General features: G+C 38.6%; 1 protein-coding gene across 1 annotated transcript in view; it reads left to right on the plus strand.

Moving 5' to 3' along the window:
• Positions 1 to 12,368, plus strand: part of MARCHF11 (membrane associated ring-CH-type finger 11) — an 86,306-nt gene extending 73,938 nt beyond the window's left edge. The window contains exon 4 of the mRNA XM_059691878.1: positions 11,732 to 12,368. Within this exon, the coding sequence (XP_059547861.1) occupies positions 11,732 to 12,054 (323 nt within the window). The 3' untranslated portion in view covers positions 12,055 to 12,368. The remainder of the gene's footprint in view (positions 1 to 11,731) is intronic.
• The last annotated feature ends 1,480 nt before the right edge of the window (positions 12,369 to 13,848 follow it).

The following is a 13,848-nucleotide window of genomic DNA, read 5'->3' on the forward strand; positions in this document are numbered from 1 at the left end:
AGAATTCTTTTATAAGCACAGGTCATTATTTCTCAATTTCAGAATATCTTAGCGAGCTTTTTGTCCCAGGAAATGCCGCAACTTCATTTATACAAAGATTCTGACGCAAGTCAAGCAGATGTCTATTCTTCAACACCAGCCCCAGCCTTGGGTCCTTTAGGTTTCTAATTTCTGAGCACATCCTGGTCAGGCCCTTTGGAGGGAGAGGCAGAGTGGCTGCTTGTAATTCAAAATTCTTAGAGAGGAAACAAATGTGTATTCTTTATATGTTTTGAGATGTAGGCTATTATTATCTCTTTGCTCTGGAGGTACAAATTATAGGCTTTTGTATGTCTTAGTCATATTGATGTTTACCAATTTTTCTAAAGATTATTATCATGTTGGTTATGGTGATATTGCTGCTTTTAAAACCCCAGGAAACAAATAGAAGGGAATTTGTTTTGTTACTTGCCCTTCGTGGTCTCTTAAAGCTAATGAACATTTTAGGCCTCCTCTGAAGAGAAAACCCAACCCAATACCTTTCTTTCATTTGACCTCGTAAAGTTCAAGTTCTTTTGGAGAAATATCAGCATAATCAGCAGCATAGCTGACCAAATATGTTGTTACTGTTGCCTTCCATTTCCTCTAGGACACGGTGTGACTCTTTGAGCCATGTCTCTCAATTTGGGCAGTCTAGCCAAAGAGGTGTCAGTCATCTACTGGCCATTTATTGTGTCCAGAGCCTGGAGTGCAGGATAGAGATGTAAATAGCAGAGGGATGTTCTTGTACAGCCCATGATCTAAGAATGGGTTTGACATATTGAAATGCTTGACAAATATCAAAAGAAGAATTTTGTTTTATTTTATGACATATGAAAATTATATCAAATATAAAATTTAGTGCTCATGAATAAAGTTTCATTGGAAGACAGACATATCCCTTCATGTGTTGTCAATGAGTAGTCTGAGGGGAGCCCCGTGAGCTTTGGGGGAGGAAGCTGAGCTAAGAGACTTTGTTGGCATAATTGAGTGCCCTCCTGAGGTGAGAGCAGGGGTGGTCCCAATCTACAGGGCTATGTGGCTGTGCTTTTTTACCCAATGGGATGAAGAATAAGTGAAGAGTGTGAAATGGTGAGATGGGCTATGATGGGGTTTTGCATGCAGTTGCTAGAAGACAGCAGCAGGATCAGCCTTGCCTTTCACCTCCAGTGGTGGGAGTGTGATTACAGGATGGGATGTGCTTTCTCAGCTGCTGGGAAGGAGCCGCAGCCCAGACAGAGGCTGGGAGAGCGGGGGGAGACTACACAGTCCAGGGGCCCAGACTCTCCAGGAGGTGGGACAGGATACGTTGAAATTAAGAAAGTGAGTGAGTGAGAGGCCTCGGAGGTGGTGGTTGTCAGCAATGGGTGGTAGTTTCAGAGCTTGCACTTGGAATGGGTTCTAGTAGGGAAAACTCCAGGCTGGGGTGAGGGAAGAACAGCAGAGGGAAGGGTTAGGCACACCAGGTTGTGGCTATCATCTACTGGGACCTGAAGTGTGTGGGTCTAGGAAGCCAAGGACATTCAAGAATCTGGGACACACCCTCCGTGATCATGGAGAGCAGCAGAGAGGTCAGGAGACAACAGCTCTAGTGACCTCACTCTGTGTGCAGGCGTGCACATATATGTGCATGTGCAACTTGACTCTGTCTGTGACTCCACTATCTTCCAGAGAGTGGTTATGAGAATTTTAAACATTCTGTTGCTAGATCACAGAATAAAATATTAAGGAAACCAGAGGTCTGAGCATTTTTATACTCAGGTTAAAATTTTATCAATATTTGCAATTATACAAACCTGACTGTTGTGAATGAAATGGAAGAGTTAGAAATGTTACTTATGCTTAGATAGTAGCTTCTGTTTGGAATTTTTACACACAGCCTATATGAAGTAAGAGAAATGAAAAACAAGGCCACAAGAAATGAAACAGCCTATTACAGGTCACAAAGATAAGCAGGTTTTAATTAGATATTTCAATTTATATTTTTAAAGATATTTTTCTCACCCGAAAAATAAAACAGCCAATACATGTCTAGTTTTCCCCTGAAGATTAATAACTGTGCTCTGTGAGTTTGCAGTAGATTGTTTGTCCATTGTAGGAAAAATTCATTGTGTTTATTTCTACTTCCCATGAGGAAAGTCTATTAATGTATCCTTCTAAGAACTGGCTTTGGTCTATATACTAGCGTATGGGCAATAAATGGAGATATATAAAGTAGATTACTGATCCAAAAAGCTTTAATTAACACACAAGATGGATTTTGATTAGTTTTTTTTAACCACATACTGTTCCATTGGGCATGCAGACAGATTTATTATTATAATTGCGAGGGTCACTGTAATCCTCCCATCTCCTATCCAAATGCTGCAATGTACCCCAGAGGATAAAGGCCAGAGGAGAACTTAATAGCCCCACGTCTGGTTTTATTGAAAAGGGATTTTGATTCACACTGCTTCATAGTCGGTAAAATATCCCTTTGGCTGGAGAGAGACAGTGAGGACTGGCTTTGCCCAAAGATGGCTCCTGTGGTCTGAGTTATTGAGGAGTGAGCACACTGGACCAGGCATCAAGGTTCTGACTTTCATTCTGGGCTTGGACGCTAACTAATCATGGACCCTTTGTCAAACCATATGGTTTCTCTGGTCCTTAGAGACTTTGTGCCCCACAATGAAGGGGTTGAATGAAGCCAGAGCCCACCTTTTCTAATTTTAAAACTATGTTTGTCCACTTCTGATCCCTCTGATATATAATGTTACCTCTTTGCTGCAGGTGTTTCATCTGTTCATGAATTGAAGGACAGAATTAAAGTTGCATTCAACTGAAATTAAACTGATTATCTAATCCACGCTCCTAGTTTTATGAGAACTCTAGGATATCTTTTATATCTATAAAAGTATTGAGCTCATTCCTTTATTTCTGTTTTTGCAATAATTATATCTGTAGGTGTAGGTTTTTCTTGACCCCAAGCAAGTTTGGGTAGAAACTCCAGTGATACAACATTTCTCTCCAGTGAATTCTTTTAATATTTTTTTTTAAAAAATAACATCATGTGTTTTATAACATATGACAAAGTTTGCAGCTTTTGAGGAATATTTTGTAAATATACCAATGGTATGTTAGTACTCCAGGGCTAGTAATCAAAAGATCAGGAGTCTCCTATCTACTAAGGAATAAATAAATCATTAAAATAATTGATAGATTGGCTTCTTAGAAAAGCAATGGTCAGATGAATGGACAGCATCTTTTTTATTCTCCCTGTTTGCCTGGAATCCATACCTGTCTTATAGGCTTTAGGCCTAGCTGTAATCACTTGGTAACTCTTTGGCTTGATTATTGGTTGATGCAGGCAAACACTTAATGACCAGGCCAACAAAACTATGGGAGTGGCTGCTATAATTTATTAGAACTGAAAACAAATCCTTGTAGAGAATTTTATAGCTCTCTACCCCTGTTAGACTGTCTCTCTCTCTCTCTCTCTCTCTCTCTCTCTCTATCTGTATACAAACACACACACACATACACACACACATGCACCATCATCATCACCTTCTCCCCATGACCCAAAGTCCACGGTCATAAAATATGGGCCTTTCCACCTCTAGTCTTGGCGTGTACATCTGTTTGTCCTGAGATCAAGCTGTTACTCTAACGCTTCATAGAATAATACTTGTGATCTCTCTTTGTTTTCATGGCAGTCACAACTAAATTAATTTTTGTTATCCTTTAGATTCCAATCATGGCTAGTCTTTCATTTCTTCTCATTGGGTAAAGATTTATTGAATTCCTACTGTGTACCAGACACTGAAGTAGGACTAGGGTTCCTGTCCTCAGGAAGCACACAGCTGATGAGGCTCACAGGCATATAAGCAAATTGTTCCAGTGTGGGTAATAGGTAAAACAGGGCAGGCGTTTCTTGTGTGGAGAGGTAGCAGGCAGGAGGGAGTAATTAATTTTGCGTGGGTCAGAAAAACAATGATGAGAGCGTCTGGATCTTGAAGCATGTTTAATACTTCATCATGTAAGTGTTGGAGAGAGCTTCTTTCAGGGGATTCTCTGATTGATGTTTTTTTAATCTCAGATTTGCTCAGAAGACAGAATTAGCATTATTTAATGCAAAAGGATAGAGGAGTCTAGGTGACTCCCAGGTTTCAGCTGACTTGACTTGGGGGTTGATCATTCACTGAAATAAGATGGCAGGTCAAGGAGCAATTCCAACCTATGTCAAGCCCTTTCACTGCCAGTTAGTAAAATATTGCACTTCTTATTGGAATTTGGCTTTGCCATCTTGTTCTACTCCCAGTCAGTGATGTCATCAGCATTAAAGATGCAGCACAAATGTGCTCTTTGCATCATGCTGATGACAGCAGATTTCATTGGGCAAAGAGAGGACAGAGAGAGTGGCAGTTTCATAGGACAATGGCCAGGAATTTTCCTTTGTGTGCTCTCAAGAAACAGTCATTTAAGGTCTTCACTATTCAATTGTCATTTCTTCATGTGCCCTGTGATCTATTTTGGATGTGGGGTGGGTTAGATCATCAATATTTGGAGATTTTCCAGCCTCTAATGCCAAATATTTTCATGTCATGTCATGGGATGTTTCTGAATAATGTGTTTTCCTTATAATGTTTTGTTGTTGTTTTTTTGCTCAGATTTTAGTACCGGTGGTTTGAGTGTTAAGCCTCTAAGCTTTAAGCTCTCATGAACAGTCTGCCTTCTCAACTTGGTTCTTTGAATGTATATCTAAAATTTACATTCAACAATAGAAAAATCAACCCATATTTTATAGATAGAAGTGCATTGTATGTGGGATTTTCTTTACATTATTTGTTCAGATATGGGTTCACAACAAATTCCATATGCAATCAGGACATTGTAGTTCCCAGAGACTTGGTTTTTAAGTTATCAGTTTATGATAGCCTTGTTTTTTGGTGAGCCTAGTGACATCTGTGATGATTTATGTGTTATTTTCAGTCTTTATCTCTCTAAGTTTTATATTTTGTTCTATTGGTGTTTTTTGTTTTTGTTTTTCATTTAAGCTTCATCCATAGTTTACTCCAACAAAAACATTCAATATACATAGAACAATGACTTACAGTTTTTTCAAGGTTCATATTAACAAGATTCAACAATGGAGGAGTGACTTGAAAAATGATCACCTCTATACTCACATCTATGTTTCCAGGACAGTTGGGCATTTAAATTTGGGGTCAGTTGGGAAATTTTGCCAGGAGGATTAAGGCATTTTATTACATTCCAGCGCAGATGATCCCAGCAAAGGGTATCTTGGACCAAAGTCTCATTCAGTTGACCCTCTTTGGTCTAAACATGCTGTAGTCTTCTGAGTAGGGATGTAAATTATGATGTCAAAAGTGGGGCTACTTTATGTGATTGACTCTAAACTACTGTTCTTAAACAGGATCAAATGGGACCCAAAGTCACCATTCTTTGGGTGTACCCTGACTTCTCAGAATGACACAGGATAATATTTGTAGAGTTTAGTTATGTGCAAATTTCAGAGAGAGGGGGAGAAGGAGAGAGGAATAACTTTGACAAGGGAGAATAGTAAAATTTAATCTAGAAATCTTGGACATTGTCACAATCAACGGCTTTTTCTGGCCAAATATCTGCTGGGGGTTGCGAGCTCCATAGTTTTCCTAAGAGCCCTTTTGATTGAACAGCACACAGGGCTTTAACCTGTGTTTGTTTCTCTGTGGTTTAATCAGGGCCTTGTACTTCCTGGGAAGGCTCAAGGGGAGTGCAGCTCCCCAGACGAAGGTCTCACCACTTACAGTGTTGCCTTCAAATAAGGTTCCTATCCCTTTCCCTCCCGTGAGAGGGAGGGAAGAAAGGGGCTCTTTCACTGGCAGTCCTAGAGATATAACTGGCAGTGACGCACAAGGATGTTAAAAATGGCAACTAATTGCATAACTTTGCCCAAGCCACAGTCTCCAGGACTTAATTTACTCATATTTTAAATGAGGGTGATGTAGTTTATCTACAAGGTCTGTCTTAGCCTTTTTGAGCTCCTAAAATAAAATACCGCAGATTGGGTGGCTTAAACAACAAACATTTATTGCTTAGAGTTCTGGAGACTGGGAAGTCCACGGGCAAGGTGCTGGCAGATTCAGCATCTGGTTAGGGCTCTCATCTTGACTTGCAGATAACTGTCTTCTCTTTATGTCCTTACATGGCCATTCCGTGTATGCACAACAGAGAGCAGAGAGCGAAAGTGAGAGCGAGAGCAAGAGCGAGAGCGAGAGAGAGAGAACTCATGTTTCTCCCACTTTTTAAAAAAATATATTTTTATTGATTTCAGAGAGGAAGGGAAAAGAAGAGAGAGATAGAAACATCAGTGATGAGAGGGAATCATTGACTGGCTGCCTCCTGCACGTTGGACCCAGGCATGTGCCCTTGACCGGAATCGAACCTGGGACCCTTCAGTCCGGAGACCAACAATCTATCCACTGAGCCAAACCAGCCAGGGCTCTCCCACTTTTAATATGGACATTAATTCCATCACAAGGTCCCCACTCTTATGACTTAAGATAACCCTCATTACCTTCCAATGATCCCACCTCCAAGTACAATTGCATCACAGATTAGGGCTTCAACATGAATTTTAGGGAGATACCTACTTTCAGTTGATAGCAAGCTCTCTTTTAGTTGGTTATCATTGTATGACTAGGGGAGACTGCCTTAAATTGGACATTTAACATGAGTAGGACTATAGTACTCAATGTTTGCTTATAGACAGATTTGAGCTTTACCTTCACCTCTGATTCTTATATCTTCATGATGTTGGACAAGTTAAATCTCTGTACGTCTCAATTTCATCAGCTGAGAAATTGTTCAATCACAGTATCTATTTGTAAAGTTTCCATCAAGATATAAAATCATGCATGTAAAGCATATAGCACATTGCCTGACTATCAAAATATATCCTTAATAAAAATTTGGCCTTTAAATTATGAAAATAACCAAGCTTATTTGGACAAAAGCTGAGGCTGGTAACATAAGAAATAAAAGTTTGACCAGTGCTTTGGTTGTTAATATCAAAATATTTATTTGATCAAAAATATTGGAAGTTTCCGTTAATTATAACACACCGTTTGTCTGTGTTAAAATAAACAGAGAGAGAGAGAGAGAGAGAGAGAGAGAGAGAGAGAGAGAGAGAGAGAGAGAGAGAGAGTATTCAAGTGCATGCACAGAGTGTGTACCTGATAGTCTGCCCCACCATTTCTTTGGGTAATTAGCTTATTCTCTACAATATATAAGAATTTCAACTAACACACCACTTTGAAATCTGGGATACTTTTATCTATATAAACAGTTGCTTTTATTCCAATGAAACCAGAAACTACTTAATCCTGCTTTGTTTTAAAAGATAATTCCCTAACAAAAATGTTCTTTGCACATTAATAACTGGGTGCTCCAATTAAATGTTACTGGCAAGAAAATGATAAAACCAACCACACACACAGAGCTCAACTCTTAAAACCCCAAATTCCCATAAATCATAGCTTGTTGACATCCATGCCATTAATAATGTAGCAAGTATCCTAAAATATTTAATACTTACATTTTATAGAAATTATTGATTTTCCCTTCAGGTTTAGTGACTCAGATGGAAAAGTAAATTTAAGCCTGTTCTCATATGACCTAAAATGTCAAGGTGATAAATCCTTTTTAAGGCTTAACTTGTATTACTCGGAGAGTGACAGCCACTGGAGGAAGTGAGCTCCCCATTATGAAACCAGAGGAGACCGATCAGTAAGAAAGGATGGCAATATGGATTTTAGCAGCTGGGTTTTCCAACATACGAACTGGAGTTGAATGACTGCTTACTCCTGGATTTCAGTGATCACAGTCATCATTTCTTCTCATAACCACTAGTACAGAAGGCGTTTGCTCCAACTCCAGAATATATAAAGAAGAAAAAATTACATTACAGTGGACAACCTTGGGGGTGGGATGGGGTTCCTCATATTTCAGTAAAATTTAATCTTCTAGAAGGCAAGAAGTAATTCTGACTGCTCGTGGAAAATAAAACACAATCTAAGCATTATTCTTAATTGAAATGCAATTAAGAAGCAGCACATGAAGCTGGAAATTTAAGAGGGCTGTGTCTTCATGAAAACTTCAAGTAGTTCTCTCTCTTTAAATTTGGTTCAAAATGTTCTATGAAGACCTGTGGGATTTATTTCTGAATACTGGGTAGATTTATGTATTCAGAAAAGGGCTACCAGGAGTGTATGCCAAGAAAGTGACTTTAAGCTCTAGCAAAAGATCTGATTTCTGGCCTTTCAGAGGAAATCAATAAAAAAAGAATAAGATTTTGTAAAATGAGTGGTTTCCCTGGTAAAGCTGTCCCCCATTCGGCATTTATGTACAATGAACCTGCTGCAAGCTATAATGGTTTTGTGATTAGTGTGAATGAATGTTCCTCACCACATAGATTCACTATTGATTTTTAAATTAATAATCATATCTTGTACTTATACAGTTACCATCTCTGAAAAAATCTGAGTGCTAGTTGATGAATTCTAATTTATCTTCATACTATTCTGCTGAATGTGTAGATTAGGTATTACAATTGCATTTTAAGGAGGAAAATCTGAACCATAAAAGTTAAATCACTGGCCACAGAGCTTTCAGAAAGCTAATAATAGAATCATCCATTAAAACCTGGTAGAGGTGGCTTCTAATTCTGGCTGTTTCTCAAAATCATCCAATCAGTTGGGTCAACTTCGATTATTTCTTAGGAAAAATAAGTTGATCATAACAATGATTTGAAATTGCTGTGATTAATGGACATTTAGTTTTCTACAGATTATTTTGGTGTATAGTGACTGGGTTGAAGACATTTTTATTTATTGAACCATATGCATTTTTAGTGGTCTATGACAAATATCTTTGGAATGCGGTTATGTTATATGTGTCTGAAATTTATCTGGTAAGGGAGCGATGTAAAACTTAAATTCTAGCCCTGACCGGTTTGGCTCAGTGGATAGAGCATTGGCCTGCGGACTGAAGGGTCCCAGGTTCGAATCCCGTCAAGGGCATGTACCTTGGTTGCGGGCACATCCCCGGTAGGGAGTGTGCAGGAGGCAGCTGATCAATGTTTCTCTCTCATCGATGTTTCTGGCTCTCTATCCCTCTCCCTTCATCTCTGTAAAAAAAAAAATCAATAAAATATATTTTAAAACTTAAATTCTACCGTTAAGTAGGTGTGGTTTTCCAAGAGCTGGGTATCTCTATAACCTATCTGGCATTGCTTTAGCTGAAAAGAAAAAATAATCTCCCATCAAAAACTCGTTGTACTCATTCTTTCAATCATCCCTTCCTCCAGCCTTAACAATGTGGGACTCTGATTTCCCCCTTCTTTGTATTACTATTCATATCCATTTTCCTTCTGACAAGTTTATGACTGTCCCTCAGTATTCTCCTTACTGCCACCACTCTACTTCTCACATTTATATGGGTAACCTCCTTATTGTCTCTCCTAGTTCACCTAGTCCAGTGATGGCGAACCTATGACACGCGTGTCAGAGGTGACACACGAACTCATTTTTTTGGTTGATTTTTCTTTGTTAAATGGCATTTAAATATATAAAATAAATATCAAAAATATAAGTCTTTGTTTTACTGTGGTTGCAAATATCAAAAAAATTTCTATATGTGACACGACACCAGAGTTAAGTTAGGGTTTTTCAAAATGCTGACACGCCGAGCTCAAAAGGTTCGCCATCACCTACCTAGTCCATCTTAGACCAGTTTTCCGCATTCTCTGTGATTTTTGAAATTATGAATTATTCAGTCACACAAAAAGTATACATATCCATCCATATCCCCAGCACCCAGCTTAAAAAACACAACATTGGAAGCCTTCTTTGAAGTCTCTCCCTGATCTCACTTCATTTCCTCTCCCCACTGCTATGAATTTAATGGTTATTATTCCCATGCATGTTTTTATACTTTTATTTACCATATATATATCTGTATCCATAAAGTGTAGATTATTTCTTTAATCATTTATTTCTAAAACTTTCCCTTTTTTTAAGCCATGGCTTTGAGATTTGCACTGTTGTTTTAAGGTGTATCCATGTTAGTACCATGGCCGTGTTTCCTACTATTTCCTTGTGGAGGTCCCTTGGATCCACACACCGCAGGCTGGCTATTCTTCTAAGGATAGACTTTGAGATTGTGGTGATTTTCTTTTCTGAAAAACAAACAAATATATAAACATTTTGAATATGCCTCCTTGTTCACATTTATGAGAGTTTCTTGAGGGCATATACCCAAGATTCTAAATGCTGAGGAGGTAGATCTACTCATTTTTCAAATTTATTGTTAAAAAATGGTTGTCACCTGAAGCATTCTACTTTCAGGCCATATGCCATTAAAAAAAAAAAGATTTCATTGGCCTCTCCACCAACTTTCACAGGAATTTCAACCTCTTGAAAGAGAAGAGCTCCTCCTCACTTTTCTACCTGAAGCCCCCCACCCCTGGGATCCTTTTTATGGGGCGGTCACCCCATGATGAAATATAAATGATGAAGAATGCAGGGTGTGATGGGACCTTGGGTGGACGAAGGACATGACGTCATGTCTCAGGGCACCATATCTGATTCACTGACTGCTGGTTTGTGAGGTTCTAGTATCGCCTAGTTCAGTGATGGCGAACCTTTTGAGCTTGGCGTGTCAGCATTTTGAAAAACCCTAACTTAACTCTGGTGCTGTGTCACATATAGAAATTTCTTGATATTTGCAACCATAGTAAAACAAAGACTTATATTTTTGATATTTATTTTATACATTTAAATGCCATTTAACAAAGAAAAATCAACCAAAAAAATGAGTTCGCGTGTCACCTCTGACACACGTGTCATAGGCTCGCCATCACTGGCCTAGTTTATTCTCTGAAGACTCTGTCTCAGAAATCATTAATCATCCACCTCACTGTACGGCAGCGAAGAACAAGGACCCCGGAGCCAGCCTGCCTGGGTCTGAATTCCTGACCCGCCGCTGCTAGTCATCTGCTCTTGAGCAAGTTCCCTCACCTGCCTGGGGCTTGGTGTTCTTGCTTGTGACATGGGGAACGTGCTTGTGATTATTTCATAAGGCTGTGTTGAGAACCAAACGAAAGAATATACATAAAGCTTTCAAGTAGGTGCTTACTAAATTTTGTTGACCTGTCTGGAGAGTAAAAATAACAAAAAGCTATATCATACCTCCTTGTGTGTCAGGCATTGTCTTAGGAACTGGGGAGATGGCATTGACCTTAATACATGCCTCTTTCCAAAAATTAAGTTGCCTGCTGGGATCAAGCCCACATACATTGCTTGGCTCAAGAAATATATGTGAAGTACATGTTGAATCAATAAATGAAAATGAACCCAATGTTTCTTCTACGGCAATGAAATGCCCAGTGTATGTTCTGAGCCATAATGAAGCAAGTCAATTATATCCATGATAACTACATTCTCTGAATGGTATTGAACTCTTAATCTTTGAATATTGATTGTTCCCAGGCAATACGGTTAGTGTTTTGCCATTTGCCAAAATATTTGAGTAGTCAGAATACCATATTTTTAAAGAAGATGAGTAACAAAGAGTTGACTATTTCTTTCATTCCTAATTGCATACAAAATAACATTCTCAACTTTTGGTTATGACCAGTCTTTTGAAATTGATTTTTTTCCTTGAATTTTAGGTCTCATTGTCCATGAAGGAGCTGCAGTTTACAGAGTGTTTAAGCGCTGGCGAGCTGTTAACTTACACTGGGATGTATTAAATTATGACAAAGCCACAGACATCGAAGAAAGTAGCCGGGGAGAGTCTTCTACAAGCAGGACTTTATGGTTGCCACTGACAGCTCTGCGGAACAGGAACTTGGTCCATCCCACGCAGCTAACCTCCCCGAGGTTTCAGTGTGGCTACGTGTTATTACACCTGTTCAATCGAATGAGACCCCACGAAGACCTGTCGGAAGATAACAGCTCAGGAGAAGTTGTGATGAGAGTGACTTCAGTGTGACCAGAGTATAGGATGGTGCAGCGTGGACCACCCATTGGAATGTAATTGCAATGAATGGCAAAACCATAACACTTCTAAAAACACACATCTATGAACTTTTTAAAATTTATGCTTTTTATATGAACATTTGAATTGCAAATACATTTTTCTGAAAAAATAAAAGAGTCCTCTTGTTTGCTTTCTGATTTATCACACATTTTATAAGTTGATACTTGAAATCATGATCTGTATAATTTAACTCTACTTGGTTAAAAGAATGATGAAAGTTATCCTCAAGGCCCAAACTATTTTTTTCTTGCTTGTTTTAAATATATTTTTATCAAACTTTGTGCTCCATGTGTAATCTTTCAGACATGCTACAAATGGGGAAGAGTTTAGAATTCTCTGGGCTGGTTCCAAAGTGCCTAGCAACTGAGCAGCCATGAGGCTCTGCACTGGACCTCCCGTGCCTCATGCCGGTTGGCAAACTTGACCATGATTTTTTTTTTTTTCCGGGGGAGGTGGGGAGGAAATAACCTGTCAACAGGAAAGTAGATTCTAGGAATTATGGCTTGTTTTCTAACTTCTGAGACAGTACAGAGAGCTTGTAAAAAGATAAAGATAAGCTGAGTAGAATAGTTTTACTCCAGAGTATGTTACATAGAGCATCCTGCATACTTATAACCCTAAGCCCACCAAAACATTGTATCACTGTGTGTGATAATAATACTGCCTCACATTTGCATAAACCTCTCATAGACCTATCAAAATGTTAGTGTCTTGACTTCTATGAGCACGGTCTTAATTAGATTTTCCTTTTGCAAAAGCTTATATACCTACTTAATCATTTAAACACCAATCCCATTACTTGGTTTAATGAAGTCCTGGGGAAACACATTCACCAGCAGTGAGATGTGTTTCTCTTTCACACATAAGTATTTTTTAAATGAGAAGAGGAAAAATGAGGCTATTGACTCCCCAGGATCAGGTTTCTAGCTAGTGGAACCTGGAGATTTCCCACCGTTTCATCCTTCTAATGGGAGTAAATGGCACATTTTAATGGCAAAGACAGAATAGATGAGGCAGGCCGTCATGCTTTCCTTAGAAACATGAGTTGAGCATGTAGGTGATTTGAAGTAATTGATCAGATTTTAAAGCATATGAAACAAAATGCTTTGCACCCTACTTTCTAATAATAATCTTTGTATGATTAAAAACAGAATAGGAATGTTTACAGGTAACGTGGTTTTTACACAGCAAATTCTACCAACACTTGAAATATTTTCCCAGTTAAAAAGTTGTCACAATGATTTGAAGATTACTTTAGTCTTAATTTTTCAGTTCAGAAAAAATATTTCTATCATGCGTGTGAGATAAAACATTACAGCAAGTGCTGTAATTTATAGCAAAGCTCAAAGTTCCAAGTCCCAGTGGAACCTAGAGATTAATTCACTGCATTCATGAGGACGCACGCCATTTTACATGCAGTGGATTTATCTGGTAAATTAATCAAAGACTTCAAAGTTATTTTAAGAGACTTTCCCCCTAAGAAATATAGGCCATTCTTTGGCCTAGCACACATCTATTCCATGCTTCCCTCACCTCCCATCTCTTCCAGGACCCAGGATAATTATCCTCAGGAAAATTAATGATAATAATAAACAAAAAAACTGTCCACAAAAAGATAAAGATGCAAACACAGCCTGTAGGTGTGCTTCCTATAAGGCTATGTGGGCATATTTTTAGTTAATGGGAAAAATAGAGGAAAAAATTTTAAAATTAATAGTAAAGAAAATTCAGATGATAATTTTTGTA

This window comes from Myotis daubentonii, chromosome 4 (genome assembly GCF_963259705.1).
Source record: "Myotis daubentonii chromosome 4, mMyoDau2.1, whole genome shotgun sequence".
NCBI classification, from domain to species: domain Eukaryota; kingdom Metazoa; phylum Chordata; class Mammalia; order Chiroptera; family Vespertilionidae; genus Myotis; species Myotis daubentonii.